Below are 26,924 nucleotides of genomic sequence, written 5' to 3'. Positions count from 1 at the left end.
CAGAAACCATATATGCCAGTCATTCATTGGTTGGGGCAATATTGTGGGTTACTCTTTACTGGTCCCTTGTTCAGGAATTTCTTCCCATATCTTACTTATAGCTGTATGGTCCGAATGACAATATTATTTTCCATCTCGTAAAAACGCTATTAAATCATCGCACGTATGTAGTTATGAAGCTGTATGACATATCATACATTATTTCACCTGTTTTAACCCAAATTATTTGATTTTAAATCGATGTTTACAAATAACCGCATCACTCTGCCATTTCAAGTGACAGTCACGTGGCCAGTTCAAACTTTCAGATCATCGGTTATTCGGTGGTCTTATCTGTGTAAAGCTGTGTATTTTGTTATAACAGTACCGTGCCACAAGTTTAATAGAAATAAAAATATCAAATACCTCTTATTAATTCGTTGTTTTACGCTCTTTCAGCCTTATAACTAGACAGTTGCGTATGAGTTAATACATCATGTTGGGATTCCCCTGACGCGCGTGGGTCTATTTATAGACGTCTATTATGGGATGATTTATATATGTACCACACATATTTACTTTCTAAATAATATTCTCACTGTTTTCTTTTACATGCAGATGTTTTCAAGCATGTAATTAAGGGAAAGTTAATAACTTTATAAAGTAATTAATCTGCTTTAAAGTAATTATGTACAAAAGTAATACATGAACATCGGGTCATACAGCTTTAAGTCCATCATTTTATCATATTTATAATCAAATGATTCAATGAAAGAAAACTTTTCCGTATAACTTGTTTTAATTTGAGTTTTATGTATGACTGACTACTTTACTTCATTGTCTAAAAGTTCAAAATGAAACATTATTTTATGAATGAGTATCAGACTAGACCTACCTTCCAATTTCTTTTCTTATATTTTCATATTCCTTCTTTTTAAATGCAATCCATACAAAGTATGCACAAAAAGAATAAAGTGTCTGAAATGTAGAAAATAACAAGAGTGTTTAGAGATAGCAGGCCTCTGTCAAGACTCCCTAATTTCTTTGAATTGTATACGCAACTGTTATCATACCAGTGATTGCATCTAAAATTTCAATCAGTTCTTCCCTAAGTCAGCACATCTATCGTTCGTGAATAAATTTGGATCAAATTCAAGCTTTACTTTTTTTGGTAATATTGTCCCCAGATAAACACACAGACACATAAAACACGTACATATATACAAACACATACATACATACAAACACACACAGGTACATGTTGACAAACACAGGTAATAGAATATAACATTCTTGGTAGAGGTAATGATTTTAATAGTCAAGAGATGACACAACATAAATTGTCAGAGATCCCAAGCAACATCTCACCTCAAACATACTTCTGTCTTTAAGAGTAGATGACACTCGTGACCTGCAATTATAGTCTTCTCAATGAAACTTTAAAGCTTTACTTTTAAGTGTATATCAAATTTAGAAGGAAATTTTCTCCATTTCATTAGGTTAGGATCCTACCCTCCACAAGCCATGTGATGTACACTCTCCAATCCCAGACCCAACACCAGCAAACAGTAGGACTGGCCTAATAGTCGATGTCCTACTTTCAGTTTGGCACAAGCTACTTCATAAGCCTCTTTCTCTGATTTACTTGGTTCTCTTATGAAAAGATAAAAACAGAACATCACTCACCCTCATACACTAAAATCTGATACCCATGCAGTTTTAATTGATGAATCTCAAGTGTTATACTTACATATAGGTTGTAGTGTTTATTTTGTGTTCTTGATGAAGTTTATCAAAAAAACAATGGAAATAACTCAACAGGTGGAGTAGGAAATTATCAAATTGGTCTGTCCTGAAAAACACAAAAAAAATGTCATCAATATATAAATCTATACATTTCAGAGAATTTTCATTTGCTGTCATTAACCACAGCAATCAAACTAAGTATGGCTGTCATATTTACTGGAATATGCCTTCAAAAGTTTCTGAAAGATTCTCTCCATCGGATATTGTGCTGTAGGCAACACCCTTGACATCGTCCAGTGTGACTGTAGAATGTTCTGTCGTCTGCTTTATTGGTGGATGCGGTGATTTGGTGGCGTTTCTTTTGCTTTGGCCTCTATCTCGGTATCCTCCTCTTGCGACACTAGACGCTACCCTAAAATTTACATGAGGGCTGTATAATGGGAGCTTTGTTAATGGAGAATAATATGTACCCTTATCCATTTCACATCCCATATTAACATGATATTGGTCGAGGGCTAATATGGGGTGTGATATGGTTTTGTTATCTTATATTTACATACTTAATAATTACATACTACAAGAGTACATAAGAGTATTAGAAATGGTCTTACCTAAAGACCCCCCAAAAATATGGTTTCTTCACGGATCATTGGATGTGGGTGGAGCTCATTTATGGCCATTGTTATTTACCTGGCCAAGAGTTTCTGTGGTCATAGTGATTATATCATGGTTGTATTCCTAATGGTAGCTGACACACAGTCTACAACTACCCTCCTCTTTCTTTCTCACTCTCAGTTATTGACTCAATGAATAATTTCTTTCATAGAGGTATCATAAATTGATAATATAAATTATTTTAATAAGTTGCAAGTTTTAGAAATTAATGTGCAAATTATAGTTTGATTTCTGATTGTGTAATTTATGATATATGTATATAGAGGGAAAAAATACAATTATATTAAAATTGCATTGTTCAGGGGTATTATAACAAATTTGAATTACGAGAAAATAGTAGTTGTGAACAGATCAAAGCCATCAAAACTCAGGTTTACAGAGCTTCCTCAAGATCTAAAGAATGCTGGTAATTATTGGCTGTTATTGTTATCAAAACACCTCTTTGGCTGTAGGCCACCAACTCTTCATATGTCCCTCCATTGGAGATCTATTGTTAAATGTTTGATTGACAGGCGGCCTACCATTGATCACCAGACAGGTAAAATTTGGGGGTGTTAACTTAAAATTGGGTCTTTAAAAACTGGAACAGGAGGTAAATAGACAAACCAAAATCTGTGTGACACTGTAAAATATTTCCCAAAAATTGACTAAGTTCAACAACCTGTAAAATATTCAAACATCTGTAGTATAGGAGAGAGGAGAAAATCTTTGGCTGGAATGGGAATCGAACCCGGGACCCCTGCATTACTAGTCAGGTGCTCTAACCACTGAGCTATCCAGGCCGATATCCACGGTCCGTATAGCCCTAATTACTACATTCCTCCCTCCTTAAGATCAATTATAATTTTATAATTGTCCTTCAATCCCAATCAAAGTTCTTTTCGCCCCTGGCAGGCCAACCTGCACCACCAGGGGTGGTCAACGGCACCAAATGTAGTATAAGAGAGAGAAGAAAGTCTTTGGCTGGACCGGGAATCGAACCCGGGACCCCTGCATTACTAGTCAGGTGTTCTAACCACTGAGCTATCCAGGCCGATATCCACGGTCCGTATAACCCTAATTACTACATTTCAAAGAAAATCAGAAAATTGTTGAGAATCAAAATGTCTAATGTTGTTACAACAGGACTCCAAGTTTGATAGGAAAATATATACGCACTTGCACTTAATCATAATTACTAAATTACTATAAAATACATGTACCAATATAGAAAAAATAGGTTGATAATTATACTATTGATATATTCTTATCTATAAACTCTTTTTTCAATATTGTACATGTAATGCTATATCTTGTAAAAGCAGGAAATACTAAACATACACACCTATCTTTCAATTTGTTTCCCTCTCTTGTTCTCTTCTTTCTATCCCTATCTGCCATTGGATTTGCACTAAAAGGTTTGAAAAAAAGTATTAAGTTGAATATAACAAAAGTACTGCAAACAGACATGTATTTTGATTTGAAGCAATTCATTTTCTTTCTTTTTTTCAAAACAGTTAAATCTGAACCTGCACATTGGCAACTGATAATCATTTAATATGACTTCCTCACTTACATGAGAATAAAATATGCAGATCATGTAAAAATCTGCTCTATTGAGGTCATACACAATGTTCTAAAAACTGTTCCTCAATAGCAAGAGTTCTTGTATGATTTCCGAAGTGAGTTTGAAGTTTATATTGTGATAATATTACTATACAGCCCTGTTAGTGCAATGGTTATGTCACCTAACTAGTATCACAATGTGGTAGTTTGGGTTTTACTTTTATAACTGGATTTCGACCAAAACAAATTAGCAGTTTTTAAACCATGTCTGAAGCTATCAGAAATTATTATGTTTAAAAAAACAGAAGTTGTTTATTCATTACATAAAGCACAAGGATTTTCTCTAGATTGTGGAAAATAAAATGAAATATGATCAACTCTATAGTCCTATTGATAAAAATGTTGATCTGTTTTGGTTACTACGATTTGTTTCAATAACACACCCTGCTAGTGGTACTTGTAGGGCGTATCATTTAAACCAAAATGTGTCAACATCTTCATATCAAAATGACTTCAAAGAGATTAAAGATAATGGACCCGAATGGAAATGAGCCTGTTGGCTTTTTTGGGTTATCCAAGATAAAGGGCAGTATTTATGTTATGTTTATTAAGTGAGCCTAGTGCTGGGACAATTTTAAAGTCCAATCTGTGACTGTAAATGCAAAATTTTATATGTTATTCTTTGTCTAACGTGCCTTTATCTGAATAAACATAATAATAATGATAAAAGAGGGTTCACATTCTAATTCATTCTGTTTATTTTCCACAATCTGTGAGACAAGCCCCACACTTGATATAAACATGTTAAATTTTTATCAGGAATTATTTAAACAAAAGTAGTCTGCACTCATGAAATCCGGAAATGCTTGACTAGTTAGTGTATATACACACCTGACAAAATCCAATGATTTGGTTTCTTCTTTCCAGACCCATTTCCCAGGAACTACAGGAAGCAGCCCCTATACACAAATAGACGTTATATTATGAAATTGATCTTATTGTTTAATCGTAAGGTATTTTCCACTAAACAACATTTAAATAAATAAAATAAAAAGAGAACCATTTTTTTTTTTAATCGTACTGCATTTCAAACCGTTTATTAGATTGAAAGTTGCAAAGGCGGACAATGTTTCCTGTGTAACCTTATTGCTCAAAAACACTAGATCAAATCTTACTGATACATGTTCGGCAACCCCTAGAGTTTTAGACATTTTAAAGGTTTTAAACGTTCTCAAACTGACTACAGTCCCTCCATATTGTATACATAGCAACAATGTGTATAAATTATTAAAATTTCGATCCCGATGTAAAAATTGAAGATAAACAATCGGGTTAGGACTGTCAACCTCACATGACGCAGAGAAGCCGACGTGAAATGATGAATGCAAAAGTTGTATTGACAGTTACTTTGTTAGCTTTGACACTGTCTGTAAATTCAAAACATGGACAGGGCACAGGTAACACAGTGGATATGGAGGATAATTCTACAAGGGCCCATAGAATGACCAAAATTACTGCCATTTATTGAAATTACCTCGGACCCAGTAAAGGGGCCGACATTACCTGATTACGGTTCAGTATTTGTACATCTATATGTTCTAAATATTACCTAACCACATACGAAGTTTTATGAAGATTGGTTGCGATTTTGAAGGGGTTGTCAAAAATATAAACTTTGTGCAATTGAGGTGGTTATTCCATGTACACCTGAAGTCCTCTCGTGAATAATGCATTTCTTATATGAATGAATAATGTCCGTAGTAGATTCATCATTTGATACATGTACCATCTTTCAAACAATGGACATTTGATGGTAATATTTTTATCAATTATTTATGTCGGAATGAGCTCAAGGTGGGGGAAATTGTTGACGGAAAGATGCAGTTGACATTGAAATGAATGAAACATCCATGAGTCAGTTACTTTTTCCGTGTAGGTGAAGGGGCAACAGGGTCGGTGTAATGACCTGATAAGTGTAATGACCTGATTGACCTGATGGGCAATACTTCTATCTACACTAAAGCATATTTTGAAAAGATGATATTTTAAGATTCGATCTAATTAAATATACGTTTTCCTTTCATAAAATACTAATTTTTTAAAAAATATATGCATTTTAATGCATAATAATTCATCATTTTCAAACCCGAGGGGTGTAATGTCCTGATGAGACATTTCTACAAAAATGATACATTTTTACGATGTTTTATGCATCCAAATTAATTATGTTTATGAGTTGGTATATATCTTAAGATATTTAGCTATTATTTTTAATATTTGTTTTTTTGAAATATGCTTTAGTGTAGATAGAATTATTGCCCATCAGGTCAATCAGGTCATTACACTTATCAGGTCATTACACCGACCTGGGGCAACACTCCTCTTTGGCCTGAGAGAGAGAGAGAGAGAGAGAGAGAGAGAGAGAGAGAGAGAGAGAGAGAGAGAGATAAAGATGACAAGAAAACAAGTCTTATTCACTGGCATGTTAGATATGCTATAAATGCAAATCAAAGTTAATTTATTTGTCAATTTTTAATTATAGTTTGTAAAAACCAATAGTTGTATTGTTTTACATATTACTGACAAGTGTTTACAAGACGTCACTTGTCTTTATTAGAATAGTTACGTTATGTTATTTAAGTGTTAATTTACACATACACACTATATATATATACATCAAGTTTGGCCCCACCCTGGGTTCAGAACCTCTACCCTAGTGAGATCATGAAATTTACAATGTTGGTAGAGGTTTTCCTGCTTTACATCCGTATGCATTTAATTTTTCTTGCAGAGAAAAAAAGTTTTGAAAATTTGTCAATTTTTGGCAGTTTTTGCCCTGCCTCTAAGGCCCCAGGGGTGCAGGAGTCCTGAAATTTGCAATTAATGCCCCCCCCCCCCCCCCCTTGTCCCAAAGATGCTTCATACCAAATTTCAAAAGAATTGAAATAGTATAGTTCTCAAGAAGAAGTTAAAAATGTTCAAATGTTACCGCGCATCAGACGTCGCATGACAACTGATGACAACCAATTGCAATAGGTTACTTAAAAAGTCTTCACATTGTGCAGAAAGGTTTAGCCAGCTTGATTGATCATTAGGAAGATAATGAATAGCAGAATTTTGAAAGAAATTGTCACCAATGAGATGAGGTGGAATAGGGTCAATAAACGAAAGTCTTAAAAAGGAGGTCTTGTGATACTGTATATCATTTGAAGGGAGTAGTTAAAAATGGTTAACACAGGGATGGGGGGATGTGGTATAGGTGTTGATAAAGATATGAAAAAGAAATAGTGAATATTTGAACAGTGTATGAAATAACCGCCTGAAGTGCATTAATTTTGCCTCTAGCAAACAAATTTCTTTGTACAAATGCCCAATTGTTAAAATTTCCACTAAACAAAATTTAGATGTATTGAATCTTCTTATTGTACCCGTAATGAAGATGTAACAAGCCAAGGAGCTAAAAATAAAATTATATATGATTGGGATCAAAGTTATGAGAACTGAGTCCTTTAGTGACATTATGAATTACTATGATTAGAAGATAGTTATTAATAAAGGTAATTTAAAAAATGGCAGTTATTTTCTTCGGACTAGTAGTTCTTTGGCAGGGCTTACAATTTTTACAAGCCGTCTAGCTAATTTTACAGTGAGTTTCAAACAATCACAGATAAAGACCCTGGTTACCAGATGGAAAAAAAACCCACATTCTAAATTGTTGCACAAGCAGCTGCAAACAATTGTTTTAGATTTTATCTTGTTGTGTTGTACATTACAGGGCATGCAGGCTGTGTTTTGAAGGCGTTTGGTGACAATGCGTATGTCTGTGTTTGTAATTCAAGCTACTGTGACACCGTGAAGAACACAGAGCCACAGAAAGCTAGCAAGGGAGGTTACTCCATATATCGCTCAGACATCACAGGAAACCGTCTACTTCATAGTTATGGGAATGCCAGCAAACAGAAACAAGGAATAGGTAACTAACAATTACATCAATAGGGACAAGGATCACCTCTGAGCTTGTGTTGCGAAGGTCAAATCCATCTTGTTATGGGATGCAGATTGTTTCTATTGATTTTGGGCTTTATTCACCACACTTACTACACAGACTTGTTATGGGATGCGGATAGGAGTGAAACGATGCATCGCGATGCGGCCGAATCGCGATGTAGTGGTCTCCATTCGATGTTCGATTTATTCGGGGTCTGTTTCGGTTCGATACGGTTCTAAAATCATAGCACACATTGCTCTTGATAACATGGTTTCTGATTAGCCAATGGAATTCAAAATTGCCCAATCAACATACGAGTAAACTTTGCTGTATCAAAATGGACGCAGTCGAGTTGAAAAATGCACCCCCAATGTTTAAATCCTGGGTATGGCGACAATTTGGCTTTAGGACAAGTGATAAGAGTGTTGCTTTATGTTAAACGCTTTTATATTATGTAGAATTTATTTGCAGAGAGCAATAAATACAACGAAACATAAGAAAATCTTAGCATTATAAAGAATTTGGTACATTCTATTGTATCGAATCGAAAATCATGGAATCAAGACTAAAATATCGAAAATTACATTATACATTACTAGAGAGTGCATTACACTAAATTACACATTACTTGAGAGTGTATTACATTACATTACACATAATTAGAGAGTACATTACATTACATTACACATTACTAGAGAGTGCATTACATTACATTACACATCACTAGAGAGTGTATTACACTACACATTACTTCAGAGTACATTACATTACACATTACTTGAGAGTGCATTACATTACATTACACATTACTTGAGAGTGCATTACATTACATTACACATTACTAGAGAGTGTATTACATTGCACATTACTTGAGAGTGCATTACATTACACATTACTTCAGAGTACATTACATTACACATTTCTAGAGAGTGCATTACATTACACATTACTTGAGAGTGCATTACATTACACATTACTTGAGAGTACATTACATTACACATTACTTGAGAGTGCATTACATTACACATTACTTGAGAGTGCATTACATTACACATTACTTGAGAGTACATTACATTACACATTACTTGAGAGTGCATTACATTACACATTACTTGAGAGTGCATTACATTACACATTACTTGAGAGTACATTACATTACACATTACTTGAGAGTGCATTACATTACACATTACTTGAGAGTACATTACATTACACATTACTTGAGAGTGCATTACATTACACATTACTTGAGAGTGCATTACATTACACATTACTTGAGAGTACATTACATTACACATTACTTGAGAGTGCATTACATTACACTACACATTACTTGAAAGTGCATTACATTACACATTACTAGAGAGTGCATTACATTACATTACACATTACTTGAGAGTGCATTACATTACATTACACATTACTAGAGAGTGCATTACATTACATTACACATTACTTGAGAGTACATTACATTACACATTACTTGAGAGTGCATTACATTACACATTACTTGAGAGTGCATTACATTACACATTACTTGAGAGTGCATTACATTACACATTACTTGAGAGTACATTACATTACACATTACTTGAGAGTGCATTACATTACATTACACATTACTCGAGAGTGCATTACATTATATTACACATTACTAGAGAGTGCATTACATTACATTACACATTACTTGAGTGTGCATTACATTACACATCACTCGAGAGTACATTACATTACACATTACTTGAGAGTACATTACATTACATTACACATTACTAGAGAGTGCATTACATTACATTACACATTACTTCAGAGTACATTACATTACACATTACTTGAGAGTGCATTACATTACACATTACTTGAGAGTACATTACATTGCACATATCTTGAGAGTACATCACATTACACATTACTTGAGAGTACATTACATTGCACATATCTTGAGAGTACATTACATTACATTATACATATTACTCGAGAGTACATTACATTATATTACACATTACTAGAGAGTGCATTACATTACATTACACATAACTAGAGAGTGCATTACATTACACATCACTAGAGAGTGTATTACACTACACATTACTTGAGAGTACATTACATTACACATTACTTCAGAGTACATTACATTACATTACACATTACTAGAGAGTGCATTACATTACATTACACATTACTTCAGAGTACATTACATTACACATTACTTGAGAGTGCATTACATTACACATTACTTGAGAGTACATTACATTACACATTACTTGAGAGTACATTACATTACATTACACATTACTAGAGAGTGCATTATATTACATTACACATTACTAGAGAGTGTATTACATTACATTACACATTACTAGAGAGTGCATTACATCACATTACACATTACTTGAGAGTGCATTATATTACACATTAATTGAGAGTGCATTACATTACATATTACTTGAGAGTACATTACATTACACATTACTTGAGAGTGCTTTACATTACACATTACTTGAGAGGTCATTACATTACACATTACTTACGGGGTTCGAATCCGCAAATGAGCACATTATTTTTATGAATTTTAGTAAATTGATTTTTATTACATGTGAAAAGTTTGAAGACAAAAAAGTAAAGTAACACAAAAGAAATAGTGTAACTTAGTGCATGTTTATAAATAACTATGCACTATGTGTAAATAGTGAAGTATTGAATATATAGGAAGGAGATAACAGGAGGCATGATGATTAATGATAGATCCAATATTCTATATATGGAATGGTGGTCCGGTGTCATTTCCTTGTATTCTTTTGTTAGGCCAATTCAACTTAATTAGTCATTCGGGGTCACAAAAAAATATGGGGCGGGTGGAAGGATTTTATTTTTTAATTTATATTTCCTGAGAGAAAAAAATTAACGACAAAAGGCATCACATAAAGTGTTAATCAGGTTAATATTCAGGGAATCCTTGTTAGAAGATATAACACCAACATTCTGTGACTTTAATCATTCAATCATGTCACTGGGAAGCAAGTTGAAATTGTAATTTTTGCGAAAATAAAAAAATCGGGTCGGGACCTTTTTTGAGGGGCAGATGGGGATGCTAATCTATCAATTAATTTTAATTCGCTAGTGAAAATAAAGTATTCTTTTTTTTATGTTTGTCAGATTGGACTGAATTTTGATATAAATATTCTCACATTTTATTGTTCTATTTCTTTGATAATTGTGTCACTTGGACTTTGATTTTGAGTGTGTGTGATTGTGTGTCTGTTTTTTAATGCTGAACAGTCATGTATGGATAATTTTACAGAAATTTTAGTGAATCAGAACACGACATACCAGTCCATCATTGGGTTTGGTGGTGCCTTTACTGACGCTGCAGGAATCAACATCCAATCCTTGTCTGCTAATGCACAAAGGAACTTGCTAGCATCTTACTATTCCACAGAAGGTTATGTATAGGAATTCTTAAAATCTTTGTTTCAGTATAATCCTTCATCCTCCTCTCATGATGGATTTGTGACAGTGTGTACTCAATATCATATTGATGTGTAATCATCTTTATTTATCTGCCATTTGTTCACCAAGAAGTATCAAATAATGGTTGGATAACCATCAATTTCAAGGAAATTTACTTTTTAATTCATGATCAAAGATTGGGAAGTACTTTGCTTTGGTATGTCTCTCTGTAGCCATATGACCTTGGTCATAAATTCTGGGAATTTCATACGTGGGGAACAGGGATCATAGTCAAGCTTTGAGAATGATTAAGTGAACTGTTTAACATTGATTGGATGATACTTATCCTTTCATTACAGATTTGTTTATTATGGAAATGGTCTGAAAGTTGTGATATAGATACAGTGTATATTATTTTGAAATGCTTCATCTAATGGCATTGTTAAAATCACCGCATGCATGTTTGCTTAATTTTGATTGGATAATAATAGTTGGAACTTCTATAAATTTCTTGTTTTTAATGAATTGCCTTGAAAATTATACTGTATGTATTTACTGTGATGTTTGAAGGATTCACATGGTGTAAGTTACTGATCAGGAAATGCATGCATGTTCAATTGATTTTGATTGGATAATGCTTTAGGTAGCAGGGGACAGTTTCGCACTATAGGCCCGGTCAACTTTTTCAAAAAATGGAAATACCCCATATTTGAAGTGATATTACATGTGTAAAAATGTATACAATAATTTTAGGATGCATGTCAAATGTAGCTGAGTGCTTAGTAAAAATGTTGATATACAACATGTAGGTGTCACCATGATTCCTAGCATATAGATGGGTGCAAATACGAAACTAAGACACGTGGTCAGTTGCTGAAGAAATTCCGGTGAAAACATGCAGTGTCTAGTTAAAGGTCTGTAGCTGTGAGGGAAGGTGGATGGCCCTATATGAGAGGTAGATTTTTGAGAAGGGCAGATAGGGTTCTTGATTGTGCACAGTGTCTAAATCCCCATGTTTGGTACTGTGATGGTGTGGGGGTGGTGTGGATTAGCCCAAATGAGGGAAAATCAAAGCAAAAAAGGGGAACCTGCTCAGAGCATGTTTTGTGCACCAGCACCAGTATTTATAGATTACATGTAATTTAGGGTCATAATTTATTAACTACACTAATATGAAATACAAGTATTGACATAAAAGGGAAATGTGATTTTTCATTAGTCTGTCATAATCTGACTTTGGTGTATACCCCCTATCCACATGTTTCAAAACCAAAGAAACTGTCCCCTGCCACCTTAACTTGTGAAGCTCTTCAATAAATGAATGAAATAATTAAGGTGAAATGATTACTGTATATAATATCTGTTGAACAATTCAATGGAACTTACTGAAACAAATGGCACCATTTTTCAACTAGGAGATGTTAATAGGGGAACAGGGAACTTTTGTAACGGTCCCCGTTACAATCATGCAGTACTAGTTTACAATATTTTGTAATACATGTATTGGAGATGTCAAGCAATGTATTTTCAGAGTCAAGTTACATTATTACCTGTATTGTTGTAAATTTTAACAAGGTGCATGTATGTGTGTATTTGCATGATCTAGGTATAGAGTATTCTCTTGGAAGAATCCCTATGGCTAGCTGTGATTTTTCAACTCATCCATATTCCTATGATGATAATGATGGAGATTTTAACTTAACGAAATTCTCTTTAACGACAGAGGATTACAAGTATAAGGTTGGGAAGATTTTATTCTTAAGTTTATGTGAAAATTATACTATAGGATTAAACATTCTTTTTGAAGAATTTATCGATGTGTAAACTCCGGCCATTTTACTCACAAACTGAATAAAAGTGCGAAGCACTTTTATGTTAAGTTTGTGAGTAAAATGGCCGGAGTTTACACATTGATAAATTCTTCAAAAAGAATGTTTGATTCTTATAATTCCAATTCATTCACTTCATTAACAATTGCAAAAATTTGAATAGTTTCCCCGCACTATGTTGTTTGTTTTCAGGCGTGTATGAATACATCGCGTTTTCGGATTTATTGATGTGTAAACTCTTGTTCAGCTTTATTTTTGTCCAATCAAAACACTTGTAATAAATAACATTGGAATTATATTGCATTAAACAGACCAGTGTCACTATCATATAAAGTGTTATAGATACTATATATTCCATATATTTCTTGAGTACTTGATTTGGTGAAATTACCATTCAGTATCAATTTAGGAGAATGTTCTGTTGTAAGTACAGTACTGTATTTAGAAGGACTTAATTCTATTTAAAGTTATAGAAAATCAATAAAAGTGAGATTTTTGATGGCAGAAAAGAGGCTTGTTTTGAAAATGATAAATGATAATATGATAAGGAGTCTACAGTAAATGATATAACATGTGTTCATGGATTTTGTCAGATTCCAATCATACAGGCTGTAATGAAGACATACAAGAAGAACTTAACATTGTTTGCCAGTCCTTGGAGTGCTCCAGCATGGATGAAAACAAACAAAAACATGACAGGGAAGGGGTCCCTGATTGGCAAGCCAGGCGGGCCTTACTTCAAGGCCTGGGCCTTGTATTTTACAAAGTAAGAAGACCATCTAGATAATATACCATACTGGTCTGCAGGAGGGTTGGAAATGTTTTTGTCAATTGGTGTTCCAACTTTTTTTTGGTATCTGTCTTATGGCACTCTTGTACACAGGTACCTGAAGTGTGGATAGCTTATATAGATCTTATGTACATACCCACCCCCACCCCCCTCTAGAATGAAATTATTTTATACAGAACCAATAATGTATCCAAAATATGTTATTTCCCCCACCGATCACCCCTCATAAGCCGTTCTGAATAGTCAATTTGTACCTTCTGTAAGCTTTGATATATATTTTATAATACCTATACATGTATTAATATCTCACAAGTGGTCATCTCTAAAGTTTGGTTTTTGGTGTGACCCTCAGGAAAGTTCAACGTAGATTTGTTAATATCGTGCCACCAATCACAGGACTGTTTACTTGGCGACATGTAACAAGTCTTTCCCCATTGTTGTTGATCTATGGTACTTTCCCTGCCTTCATTGGTTGATCTGACTGGTGTTTAAGTCACCCTTAGTGAGTAACGCATCATGCCTTGGTGTTCCATCAACTGTCATTTGCAGACTGTCATAAAATGTGTCCTTAGCAACCTCTGTTTGGGCATAGCAAACAATGGTGGTAAGTTTGGCATATACTGAGCTGTATCTTGCCTTGGTTGTTTTTTCTCTTATGGGCTTCAGTTCCAATAAATTGCTATGTATACTTCTTGATGTTATAATGCCAACCCCCCCCCCCCCCCCCCCCAACCCCCCCCACTATGATGGTCATCTGGTCTTGCTGAATAGTGGATGTTATACCCAGGTGATAAATGCATAGTACCACTGCCTCTCCCTAACACTGATTCTATGTTATATAGCTTTCTGAGCTTTGAAGTCTTCGAATGTATTGGACTTTGATCTGCCTAGTTGTTTTAATGCAAGTATCATCATTTGTATTGAGAATTTATCAGAATTTCACTGTTAAAAGTGCACCTTTGTGCAATTTTAAAATCATTGCTTGAATTCCCATCTATGTCCACCTTTTCCAGATCCCATAGTTTAATGACTGGCATGTTTTGCACAGTCTGTAAGTGTCATGGGGCTGTCACTTGTGAATGGTCTGCACATTTCAAACAACTCTCACGGTCTGTAAGTTTCTAGGGGTGGGTCTTTTGAATGGTCTGCTTATTTCAAATGACTTGCATGGTCTGTAAGTTTTTAGGGGTGGGGCTTGTGAATGGTCTGCACATTTCAAATGACTTGCATGGTCTGCAAGTTTCTAGGAGTGGGGCTTGAATGGTTTGTATGTTTCTTTGATCTTGCATGGAATGGTTCTTGCAAAAAGGTTGCACGGAAGATTGAACAATTTGCACTATTAAAAATGTGTAGTGGTTAGCCGGGTTCAATCGCCGGTCACCAGTTAGCTCAGTTGGTAGAGCACCTGACTGGAGATTCAGGGGGCCCGGGTTCAAATCCCGGTCTGGTCCGTTGCATTTTCTCCCTTCCTGTTACATTTGGTGCCGTAGACCAGCCCCTGGAACTGACAGGTGAAAATGCTTGCCAGGGGATAAAGATCCTGGGTTGATGTCTTCAGGTGTGAAGACATTTAAGGAGGGAGGAATGTAGCGGTCAGCCGGGTTCGATCACCGGTGGCCAGTTAGCTCAGTTGGTAGAGCACCTGACTAGAGAATTCAGGGGGCCCAGGTTCAAATCCCGGGCTGGTCCGTTGCATTTTCTCCCTTCCTGTTACAAATGTAACGTCTTTACCTTAAGAATGTTTACACCAATCCTTCAAAATCCTCTCCATTGAAATGTATGTGAAACTCTATGTGGAAAATGCTGATCTGTGTGCCTGTTTAGGTATACCCCTCAATACTCTGGAAAACAACACTTCCAACAGTATGACGACTTTCAAGTTACCGACCGCATGGGTTTCTTCGATGATTGAGTTAAACCAAAAATCACATTGAGCTGAATCAGGACTATAGGGTGGATGTGGCTAAACACCAGTTCCATTTTCCTTAATTCAAATAGTCTGTTACGATGGATGATTTGTGTGCCCGTGCATGGTCATGGAGAATCTTGATCTCTCTAGTACCGGTGGCAGGACAGGTAGTTTTATAATGCTTAATGACCTTAGATAGGGCATTTTCAGTATCGAACTGTATAATATATTTGCTGTCGGAACAGCTAGCTTAACCTCACATATAGTCACAACACAGTGAATTGTTCCTTATTTATTATGCATGGGCGAGTTGAATGAATGGAGTATGAATGACTTGAGTGAGTGAGCGAGTGAGCAAGGTAAATAACTGAAATAAAAAATATACATCTATAAATAAACTATCATACCAAAGAAGACAATAAAAGCGTTCCATAGATGTTGCTTACTTAAACTTGACTGCAATATGAGATTAAATTTACTATATAGCATAAGTAAAATGAATTACAATTACTATAATTTTTAGCGACTTCAATTTTACACAAGGTATCGGGTGAAAATAATTTCAGTATATGAAATTGCTATAAATAATAACTGAAATAACTTTTCAAAAGTAAGACATGAATGTACACAAGTATTACATAAAACTTACATGGTAATAGGCCACGAATTGACGCAAAACTTAAATAAATGTTTATTCAGTACAGTATATACATACATACAAACACACATACATAGATACCAAGGATAACCCATGAAAGCTCGAAAGCTTTTTTCCAATGGGGTCCTTTGATGTACGGATGTTTGTGCTAGGGAGTCATTTATGTGGGAGGAAACCGCGAGAGCGCTACCCGGACACCCAACTTGTATGAAAGAAGGAAAAAACATTATCGCATCTTTACATGTGGAATTCTAATGGCAGACTGTAAGACTTACACGAGAAAATGGGGGAGATAAGTCTTGATACGAAAAGATTTCCACTTGGGGAAGATAACTTGTCTCCGATCCACATTTGTTGTTGCATGTAGTGTTGGGTTAAAAAAAATAAATTACACACATTTTTTTTTGTTTTACATCAGTCTACTGTCAGAGATATCTTGAATATGACATATATATGTATATGTTTTACAGAATTTTACTTGATAAGGAATATACAGAACTTTTCAAATGCCCCTCGTATATTTCGCTAACACTTGCAGGGATGCTATATCGTACTCAGTAATCTACAGTCTTATTCATTGTAGAGCTAATGCTTAATTTATATCCTTTTATGGCAAAATTAATCCTGAATGAAATAGTACAACACAATGTTTAAATATATATTACACTATCAGGTTTTTGAAGACTTATGCACAAAATGGTATTCCAATTTGGGGTGTGACAGGACAGAATGAGCCTACAGATGGATTCATCACAAAATTCTCCTTCCAAGCTATGGGCTGGACACCTCAAATGCAAAGGGACTTTATAATTAAAGATTTGGGACCCATTTTGGAGCAGAACTCCTTGGGTGACGTGAAAATAATGATTTTAGACGATTCCAGACTTCAGCTGCCATATTGGGCAGAACAGGTAATTGTTTTAGGCCACGAAAAGCTATTATAATTATATTGTTGTCAGAATGGATTTTCACCATGAAATTGTTGCAGCAAGAATGTTTTTAAACACATGTATTTGAAAGTAAGATGTTGCCACAATCTTTATTCTTCATTTTAGTTCACCTTTTAGTTTGTTCAAGTAAAGGGTTATGCCCTCATCCAAGGGGAGATAATTTAAAAAATAGTTAAAATAGTGTGGGGTGTTTAAAAAAAATCTTCTCAAGAACCCCTGAATCAGAAAAGTTGAAACTTGTATGAAAGATTCCTCACATAATGAAGATTCAAATTTGTTAAATTGTATATTGAATTGTGTGGTGATATTAAATTGTGTGTTGTATTGAATTGTGTGTGTTGTTTTGAATTGTGTGTGTTGTATTAAATTGTGTGTTGTATTGAATTGTGTGGTGATATTGAATATTGAATTGTTTGGTGATGAGTGCTTTTAATGTACCAGTGTCTGAGTGATACTACCACAGGAATGGTCAGTACATACAATTTTCTCCATTAATAAGCATCTTATCTGGTACATGTACATTTGTACTAGGTTTTCAGCAGTGAGGAGGCCAGGAAGTATGTGGCAGGAATAGCTGTCCACTGGTATCAGGATTTTATAACCCCCACTGTGGCCCTCTCCAGTACCCACAAAAAGTTCCCTGAGAAATTCATACTGGCCACAGAGGCCTGCTCTGGGGCCATGCCATGGGATGTTCCCAAAGTAGCTCTGGGGAGCTGGAAAAGAGGAGAGGACTATGCTCATGATATAATACAGGTATCTGTCATCACAGCAGCAAGCAATTTAGTTCAATGTGAAATAAACGTCAATTACATTTACATAGTGTACTAAAACATGAAATGCTATTTTAGATCACCTGATACACTCAAGTAACCTATTGCGATTGTTAGTTGTCCATCATCATCTGTTGTGTATTTACATTTGAACATAATCAACGTTTTCTTTGAAAGCACATGACAAGGTATAGAACATGTTTGGGATTAGGTATAGAACATGTTTGGGATTAGGTATAGAACAGGTTTGGGATTCGGTATAGAACAGGTTTTGGATTAGGTATAGAACAGGTTTGGGATTAGGTGAACTAACATTTTGAATTTCATGGTCACTGCATTGCTGGTGCCTGAGTTCAGACCTTAAACAAAATGTACAATCTTCTTTGTTTGAGGACAGCTAGCAGACAAACTCTGCATATAGTCATGATAAGCAAAAATTCCTCACAAAAATTGTGAAATTCATTGTGCTTGACTCAGGGGTTGTGTTGCTAAGGTGGAGATTTGTGTCTTTTAAAATCTTCTTGACTCTTGGACTTCAAACAACCAAATTGAGTGCTGAGCAATAATGAGGAGAGAAGCCTCTCTGTGTATTATGAAATTCATGACTCCTTGGGTGAGACATTATGATAGCACACTGGGGCTCTCATACCTCCAGGCATTATGATAGTAGACTGGGGCTCTCATACCTTCAGGCACATAAAAGGAGGGGGCATTGCCCCCCCCCCCCCCTTTTTTGACAACCTTCATTTTTCGTTATTTTTACATGTGAAGTAAAATGAACCAGCCGACCCCCTCCCACCCCCCATACTTTTTATGCCCCTGTAATTAGAGATTAGTAAGATATAGTTTTTGATCTGTTCGTGTGTTAGTCTGTGTGTCAACAAATACTTTTATATCTTGGTCATAACTTTTGAATGAATAATGATATGGCTTTCATACTTCTTTATTTTGGAACCAAAATTTTTCACCTTGTGACCTTAACCTTTGGGTTTGAGCTACTTTTGAATAACTTTAACCTTTGCCATAACTTTTGAATGGTTGGTGATAGGGCATTTTTAATTCATATGTGTATTCCTTGGGACAAGACCTTTCTTTGAATAGCCAAATTTCTTACCTCTTGACCTTGGAGTTTGAGATACTTTTGAAAAACTTAATGTAGGCCATAACTTTTGAATGATTAGTGATAGGGCTTTCCTATTTCACATGTGCATTCCTTGTGACAAGACCTACCTTTGGGTACCAGAATTACTTTGCAACTATATGGAGACATCAGTGTTTCACAAACACATCTTGTTTGATATTGTAATGATTTGTATTAAGCAGTTCTACTACATCCGAGTAGTACATTGTTTGTTCACTGCTGACCCAAATATGCACATGAGAATAAGCCTGTTTATAGCACTGTTGAAATGGGTCGTTAAGTCCAGTCCCCAGTAATGTAATATCTAATGTAAGTCTACAGAGTGTTTGTTTTCACAAAATATTGTCTATTTATACTAGATAGATATCCAAAAGAATTCTATTTCTAGGAAGTATACAATGTAAGTAAACATATATGTTTAAACTTCATCTTCTAAAGTCTTGGACATCGAACTTGTAAACCTAATACATATACTGACTGCATAGCTATAATATGGTAAGTTCATATCAATAGTCTCTGCACACAAAGTTTAGATTGTAGAAATCTGTCTAGATATGTCCTTCCCACTCATTTTGAATCTAGTCAACAAGGTTGTAATAAAGAGATATTACAACCTCATACTCCACAAAAAGTAGCTTATGAGCAGATGATATATAATGAATGATAAATCTGAACCCCACTGTGTTTTCTGAATTTGAAAGATGCAATTACTGCATCATCAACATGCTTCACTTCATATATTCATGCAAGGTTTTTGTGTGTAATACACAGGTGACCATGAAGGTCCACGGGCCTCTGATAAATTACTCATAATTTGGAACTTACACCAATATGTGATTTTTCTTCCAAGTTTTTAAAGGGTTTAACAAATTGGTTATGCTTGAATTGATTATTTTGCAATGACTGTGTTTTCTGATAAATACACCCTATTCTACTTATTTGGTCTTGTGAATTTCCATGCCCTGGTCGTTTGCCTTGTAGGATCTGAACAGCTTTGTCAGTGGATGGACAGACTGGAACATAGCCTTGGACATGGAGGGTGGGCCAAACTGGGTGAAGAATTTTGTAGACAGTCCAATTATTGTCAATTCCAAGATGGATGAATTCTACAAGCAGCCCATGTTTTATGCCATGGGACATTTTAGGTATTAAAGAATGAACGTATTATTTTTTCGTAGGATGGAAGTATACCATGGGGGAAAAAAAGATGGAAAACTGCATCATTGTTCGTAGCACATGATGCAAAATTTTCCATCTTTTTTTCATGGTATACCTCCATCCCACGAAAAAATAATAAAAATATTCCTTATCATTTAAAAACTTTGAAATAAACATGGTTTTGTTTTCAAAATCATACGACGTATCAATGCACAAAATAAATTAGGTTTTCTTTGATGCAGAAATTAAACCAATTTTTCAGCTAAGGCCATCATTAAAAATATTTTTGTTTGATGTACTCCGACCCCCATTTTTCAAGGTGGGTCGGTAGGTAGTTTTTTTTTTTTGGAATGTCATGAATTTTTTTTATATTTTCTTTTAAAATAAGGAGAATTTTCTATTTTTCACGGGAACCAAAAAAAAAAAAAAAAATAATGACATTTTAAATTGCTGAAAAAAAATGATCGGGTAGGAGCAAATTTGACGGGTCGGTCGGAGTACATCAAACAAATCCATTTTTATTTTTGGCCTAATCAAAATTGCCATAATTTCATCAAGACTATGAATATTAAATGATTTAGAATTCAGCTTCAGAAAATTACAAAGTAGGAGAGTTTGACAAAAAGGAAATTTACCCCTTTTTAAACACTCTCAAAACCAGACATGTTAACTTTAGGATGTTCCTCTCAGGAAATTTATGTTAATATCATGAGACCCTTTTAAATAAAAACACAAGGGTAGTCAAAAAATAGTTATTACCTTATCAACCAGCCTGTAGAGCTTTTCAGAAGCTTGTCAAAAAGCTATATAACAAGTATTAAAGTGATATGCCCTTGTACACTCCTCAAACAGCAACAACAAAGTTTTATCAATTTATTTTGCTTAGTATAAGGACTAGGATCATCAAATTTTGTCAGTTGATGCATCTTAGGACCTAATATCATGTTGTCTCAAAAGTAGGTCATCATGACCTACTTTTTGAATTTCGCAGGTAATTATTATTAAATGGATTTTGATGCATATCTTGGACACTTTTGAGTCTATGATCATCAAAAGTTGTCAGTTGATGGATCATGGGACCTTGAACTGTGTCATGTGAAAAGTATGTCACCATGACCTATTTTCTGAATTTTATGGCTAATCATTTATGAATACATTTTAGGTTGTTATTTTAGATACTGAGAGGTTTAGAATTATCAAACCTTGTAAGTTGATGCGTCTAGAGGCCTCGAAACATTTTATTTAAAAAAGTAGGTCACAGTGACCTACTTTTTGAATTTTGCAGACATTCAAATTTCACATTTTCAATTTTAGATGCATATTTTGGACACTATGAAAGCTAGGATCATCAAACTTTGTCAGTTGATGCATGTTGAGTCTTCATAGTTTGTTGACCAAAAAGTAGGTCACCGTGACCTACTTTTGGAATTTGACAGCTATATTCTAATATTTCAGATACTATTTGACTTACAATTATCAAACTTTGTCAGTTGATGCATGTTGAGTCTTCAGAGTGTGTTGACTAAAAAGTCGGTCACCGTGACCTACTTTTGGAATTTGACGTTTATATTTGAATATTTCAGATACTATTTAGCTTCAATTATCAAACTTTGTCAGTTGATGCATCTTGAGTCTTTGGAGTGTGTCGACCAAAAAGTAGGTCACTGTGGCCTTCTTTTGGAATTTAACGGCTATATTTGAATACTACTTGACTTGTCAGTCGATGCATCTTGAGTCTTCAGTGTGTCGACCAAAAGTAGGTCACCGTGACCTACTTTGGACAGTTACATTTTAATTTTCAGGTACTATTTGACTTAACATCATCAAACTTTGTTAATTGATGAATCTTGGTTAGTGAGAATTTTTGCCTGTTCTACAATGTATCAGAAGAGCGATTCTAGGCCCATGGGCCTCTTGTTTTACCATAAGAACATCTAGTTCTCTGAGTTTTAAATATACACTCTTACACTACTTATACACAACACTTGTAAATATTTATGTTCTACATTGTGTTTTACTAAGGTGACCATCTATTTGTAAGCTGATTATTTTTCATTGTTTGCCTTATATTTTGAAATTGGAATTCTATATATTGCAAAAGAATTTTTTAGATATTGCTAGTTGTATAAGACATGTAATTTTGCTGTTGCAATTTTTTTCAAAAATTCTTCTTATCCATGTAAAATGTATTGAAAAGAACATTTTTGGCTAAAAATGAATATGATAAATACACATAGATTGTCTTTAATGAATATGATAAATACACATAGATTGTCTTTAATGAATATGATAAATACACATAGATTGTCTTTCCTTATTATGCAGAAATGTTTGAAGTCTCACATTAAATTCTCTTTATTTTTATGTGTGCTATGAACAGCAAGTTTATCATGCCTGGATCATACAGAATTGAACTAGTGCCCAGCAGCAGCCTCCCTAAAGATGTTGAGACTGTTGGCTTTCTAAGACCAGATAAAGCCATTGTCTGTGTTTTACTGAACAGGTAAGTTTTTTCCAGATTTTCTGTTTTTGTAGATACGAAAGTGGTGCTTTTAATATTCCTTATATTATATTCCTGGTAAAGTCAGAGATATCAAAACTGCACACAGATAGACTTTGGAATTCTTGAGTTTTCCCATTTTAATGCTGGTTATCGCAGATCACTAATAAAATATATGTATTTATTTTCAGATCTAGTCAGGATATTGTGATGGCACTTAGAGATCCCTCATTAGGGTATATGAATGTAGACTTAAAAGCCCACACTGTACTAACAGTTCTCTGGTGGTCATCATAGCACTTTGTACTTATTGAATAGTTTATTTGTGATATCTTAAAATGTGCAATATGACCTTTTGTATATTCCTTGGGATTTCTATTGAGATGTATATTACATATGTTCCTTGGGATTCCTATTGAGATGTATATTACATATGTTCCTTGGGATTCCTATTGAGATGTATATTACGTATATTCCTTGGGATTCCTATTGAGATGTATATTGCGTATATTCCTTGGGAATTCTATTGAGATGTATATTCCATGGGATTCCTATTGAGATGTATATTACGTATATTTCTTGGGATTCCTATTGAGATGTATATTACGTATATTCCTTGGGATTCCTATTGAGATGTATATTACGTATATTCCTTGGGATTCCTATTGAGATGTATTATATTTTACATGTTCCTTGGGAATACTGTAGACATGCTTTTTTCCGCGTGTTATTAATTTTCCGTGGAAATTTGTCACAGCGTACTTTGTAATCATACAAAGCGTACTTTGTAGTCATACAAAGAATCTGTGTAATTTTTTACCCGCGGATTAAACTGATATTGTGATTCTGCGTAATTATGAACCGGTGGAAAAAAGTACGTTTCCAGTACTATTAAGATGTATATTTTTATATTTAAGAAGCATCACACATTTTGATTATTAGAGACTGTAACTGTGAGAAATACACTATTTTACAAACTCATTGTTATAAGTCTTTTACTTACTTTCTCTTAGTCCCATAGCTACCAATGAAATCTATGGGCTTCCTATTAGCTGCAGTAATGAAGCCCTCTCCGTTGTTTTTTTAATTTTGAGAAATCGGAGAGTTACATAATTGCAGCAAGTTTCCTGTCTATTCCACTTTGCTTTCCATGTTGTTTTTCATTTTGCTTTGAAACTTGCTGTGTAGATTTCTAATTATGTCTCCCCTCTTTCAAGGGGATTAAGACGTTTTTGTACTTTCTGTCCGTCCGTCTGTCTGTCACAAAATCTTGTGAACGCTTCTCCTCCTATATGGCTTATCGGATAGACTTGAAACTTTGTACAATGCCATTTGTAGATGTACATATTGGTGGGACAGGAGGATCTAATTATTTTCCAAAAAGATATAGTGGATCTAAGAGGAGTGGAGGATGTAAAATAGCTTGTGAATACTTCCTCTGCTATATGGCTTATCAGATAGATTTGAAACTTTGTACAATACTTCAATGCCATTAGCAGATGTGCATATTGTAGGGACAGGAAGATCTAATTGTTATCCTTAAAGTTTTAGTGAATCTGAGGGGTGGAGGGTGTAAAATAGTTTGTGAACACTTCTCCTATGTGGCTTATTGGAGTTCATAATGTCTATGTTCCTGCTCATGCTTTCTTCTTCATACCATGCAGTACATTAAGGGGAGAAAGTTTCAATTTTGAGAGCAGGGGAGACATTTGTTTTTATGAAAAACAATCTTTAGTTTTGTTACATTTTACAACAGTTATGGCCCTTGTCAGAAAATTTGTTTCTTGTTTGTTTTTTCCTCATGCTTTCTCATTTGCCACAAAAGGTTGCTGATTGGCAGAGATTGATGACTATGGATTTTTTTTATCCTAAGGTCAAGGTCATAGTGAAAAGATCAATGAAAAGTACCGTATTACATCATCTCAAGCCATGGTCCCTAGTGCACACCACTTCCTACTATTTGATCACAAAAACTCGTAGTTTCATCAATATTCATTTAATTGTGACATCAAGTTTGAGCCATTGTAGTAGATTGTTTAAAATCAGAGTACTAAATGGTTAGTGTTTTGTCAAGTTTATGATGGTATGATATGTATAGCTATTTACTGATAAATGTTAGATATTGTCATACAAAAAGATGGAGAGAAAATTTCTCTGATGTCTTTATATTACCATTGGATCTCCATCTTCAGGTATGATTCTCGGGCTACCAGGTAAGCCCATTTTAACCCGAATGGTTACAATGAGTTTCAGGTCAAAACGGGCTTAGCCCCTGTGGTATGATTTAATATCCAAAGTCTCTGCAAGGTCATACTCAGACCATGTTTTACTTGCATTGGTTAAAAAACAGTAAAGAGCTTTGAGAAATTTTATGAGCATTGAATCTTGAGTAAAAGAGGATTGTATATGTAAAACGAATGGATGGTACCCCCCCCCCCCCCCTCCCCAACAAAACCCCCACAGGAAATGTGTTACAGCACATTCTTTTTTATCAAAATTTATTGAAACATCTGGGCACATTTGAAGAAACTGTGAAAATGCAGATTCCAGCACCAAATTTAAACATAGAAACATGTGAAAATGATATGCTCCCTAAAGAAATTCAAAGTCAACAATTGCACTCACAACATTCTCCCTCTAACAAATAAATGTCCTCCTCAATATTCAAGCTAATATATTTACATTCACTGAATTTTCCCTTATATTCCTTTTGAAATTGACATTGCTTTCATCTATGACATTGAATACGTGTTTGTTGCAAACTAGTTTGATCTGGTTTTTTAGTACCACCTATCTGCGTAATCATTACGTGATATGGAGCATCGTCAAGGTCAAAGGGTGCAATGGCTGTTGCTGTAGCGAATGGGTCAACGATATGATATTTTAGTTCTTAAATCTAATTTACATTTTTTAAAAATTCATAAAAATGTATTTCATTGTTGTTTTATAGGGTGATGAAGGTAGCAATCATTGCAGAAAAAAATTGCATAATGTGATCGAGCTATGAATTTTTTCTGCAATGCTTGCTACCTTCATCACCCAATAATTTAATAAAATCTCAGTTACAGCTAGATATTGGTATTATTAAGCCACGAGACCCTGGAATCACATGATGGTAAGCAGTGTGTAAAAATCATGACAGTCACATGCATACTGCGAGAGAAATAGTTCGTGCATGATCAGAAACTACCAGGTGTGTCCCCTCTATAGCATGCCACGACAAAAACAAGAGTATGGCAATTGGTATATCATACACCTGTCCAACAGTGATAACAAAATTTCAGTGAAATATATATATTCATGAGAATAAGTCCTGGAAAGTATTTGACTTACTTTTAGCCCTAAAGTTGGTCATGGCATACCAATTAAGCTGAAATGCAAACTGAATCTGTATTTCTCTAAAACGAAGGTTGTGACTACATTTCAGGGCAATACCTGTATTCATAACGAACGAATGCATGCTCACTGAAATGCAATTTGAACTTTTCCTCGGAGAGGAAGCTTGTAAAAAATTTCAGGGCAATATCTATCTAACAAAAAAGTAAGGAAAATTGTTTGACCTACTTTTAGCCCTAAAGTCATGGTACACCAATTCAACTTAAATGCAAACTCATGATCACTCTTGCGCTTCTTTAGGGAGATATTGTGACCAGATTTCAATGCTGTACATGCATCCGTTACAGAAAAAAGTCTGGAGAACATGACATCAGACGGACAGTCAGTCGGCGCCATAACATAATACGTCCCATCTGACAATGGGCATATAATGATCAATTCAGTTTAAATTTGTGTTTTGGGCAGAAAGATTGATGGGATGGCCTGAGTATTCCTTA

The 26,924-nt window shown here is 34.8% G+C and overlaps 2 protein-coding genes across 4 annotated transcripts in view; one reads left to right on the top strand and one right to left on the bottom strand.

The window, feature by feature from the left end:
* LOC125649370 (protein phosphatase 1 regulatory subunit 36-like) overlaps window positions 1-5,261 on the bottom strand; it is an 18,381-nt gene extending 13,120 nt beyond the window's left edge. For all 3 annotated transcript variants that reach the window (XM_048876868.2, XM_048876869.2, XM_048876867.2), the window contains exons 1-8: window positions 5,121-5,261; window positions 4,837-4,904; window positions 3,725-3,790; window positions 1,943-2,137; window positions 1,730-1,831; window positions 1,492-1,632; window positions 1,348-1,390; window positions 875-957 (exon numbers count right to left, since the gene is read on the bottom strand). In XM_048876868.2, coding sequence (XP_048732825.1) covers window positions 875-957; window positions 1,348-1,390; window positions 1,492-1,632; window positions 1,730-1,831; window positions 1,943-2,137; window positions 3,725-3,790; window positions 4,837-4,904; window positions 5,121-5,156 — 734 coding nt within the window. In that variant the 5' untranslated portion in view covers window positions 5,157-5,261. The remainder of the gene's footprint in view (window positions 1-874; window positions 958-1,347; window positions 1,391-1,491; window positions 1,633-1,729; window positions 1,832-1,942; window positions 2,138-3,724; window positions 3,791-4,836; window positions 4,905-5,120) is intronic.
* A 5-nt stretch (window positions 5,262-5,266) lies between these two features.
* On the top strand, window positions 5,267-24,072 carry LOC125649367 (lysosomal acid glucosylceramidase-like). Its single transcript, XM_048876860.2, has 10 exons — window positions 5,267-5,402; window positions 7,721-7,918; window positions 11,235-11,375; window positions 12,990-13,123; window positions 13,806-13,978; window positions 17,243-17,480; window positions 18,051-18,275; window positions 20,415-20,578; window positions 22,972-23,094; window positions 23,283-24,072. The coding sequence occupies exons 1-10, from the start codon at window positions 5,297-5,299 to the stop codon at window positions 23,386-23,388; spliced, it is 1,608 nt and encodes a 535-aa protein (XP_048732817.2). The 5' UTR covers window positions 5,267-5,296; the 3' UTR covers window positions 23,389-24,072.
* The last annotated feature ends 2,852 nt before the right edge of the window (window positions 24,073-26,924 follow it).

The sequence above is a fragment of the Ostrea edulis genome, chromosome 5, assembly GCF_947568905.1.
Source record: "Ostrea edulis chromosome 5, xbOstEdul1.1, whole genome shotgun sequence".
Taxonomy (NCBI): Eukaryota; Metazoa; Mollusca; class Bivalvia; order Ostreida; family Ostreidae; genus Ostrea; species Ostrea edulis.
The sequence above is the reverse complement of the archived record's forward strand: the minus strand, read 5'-3'. Positions and strand labels throughout refer to the sequence as shown.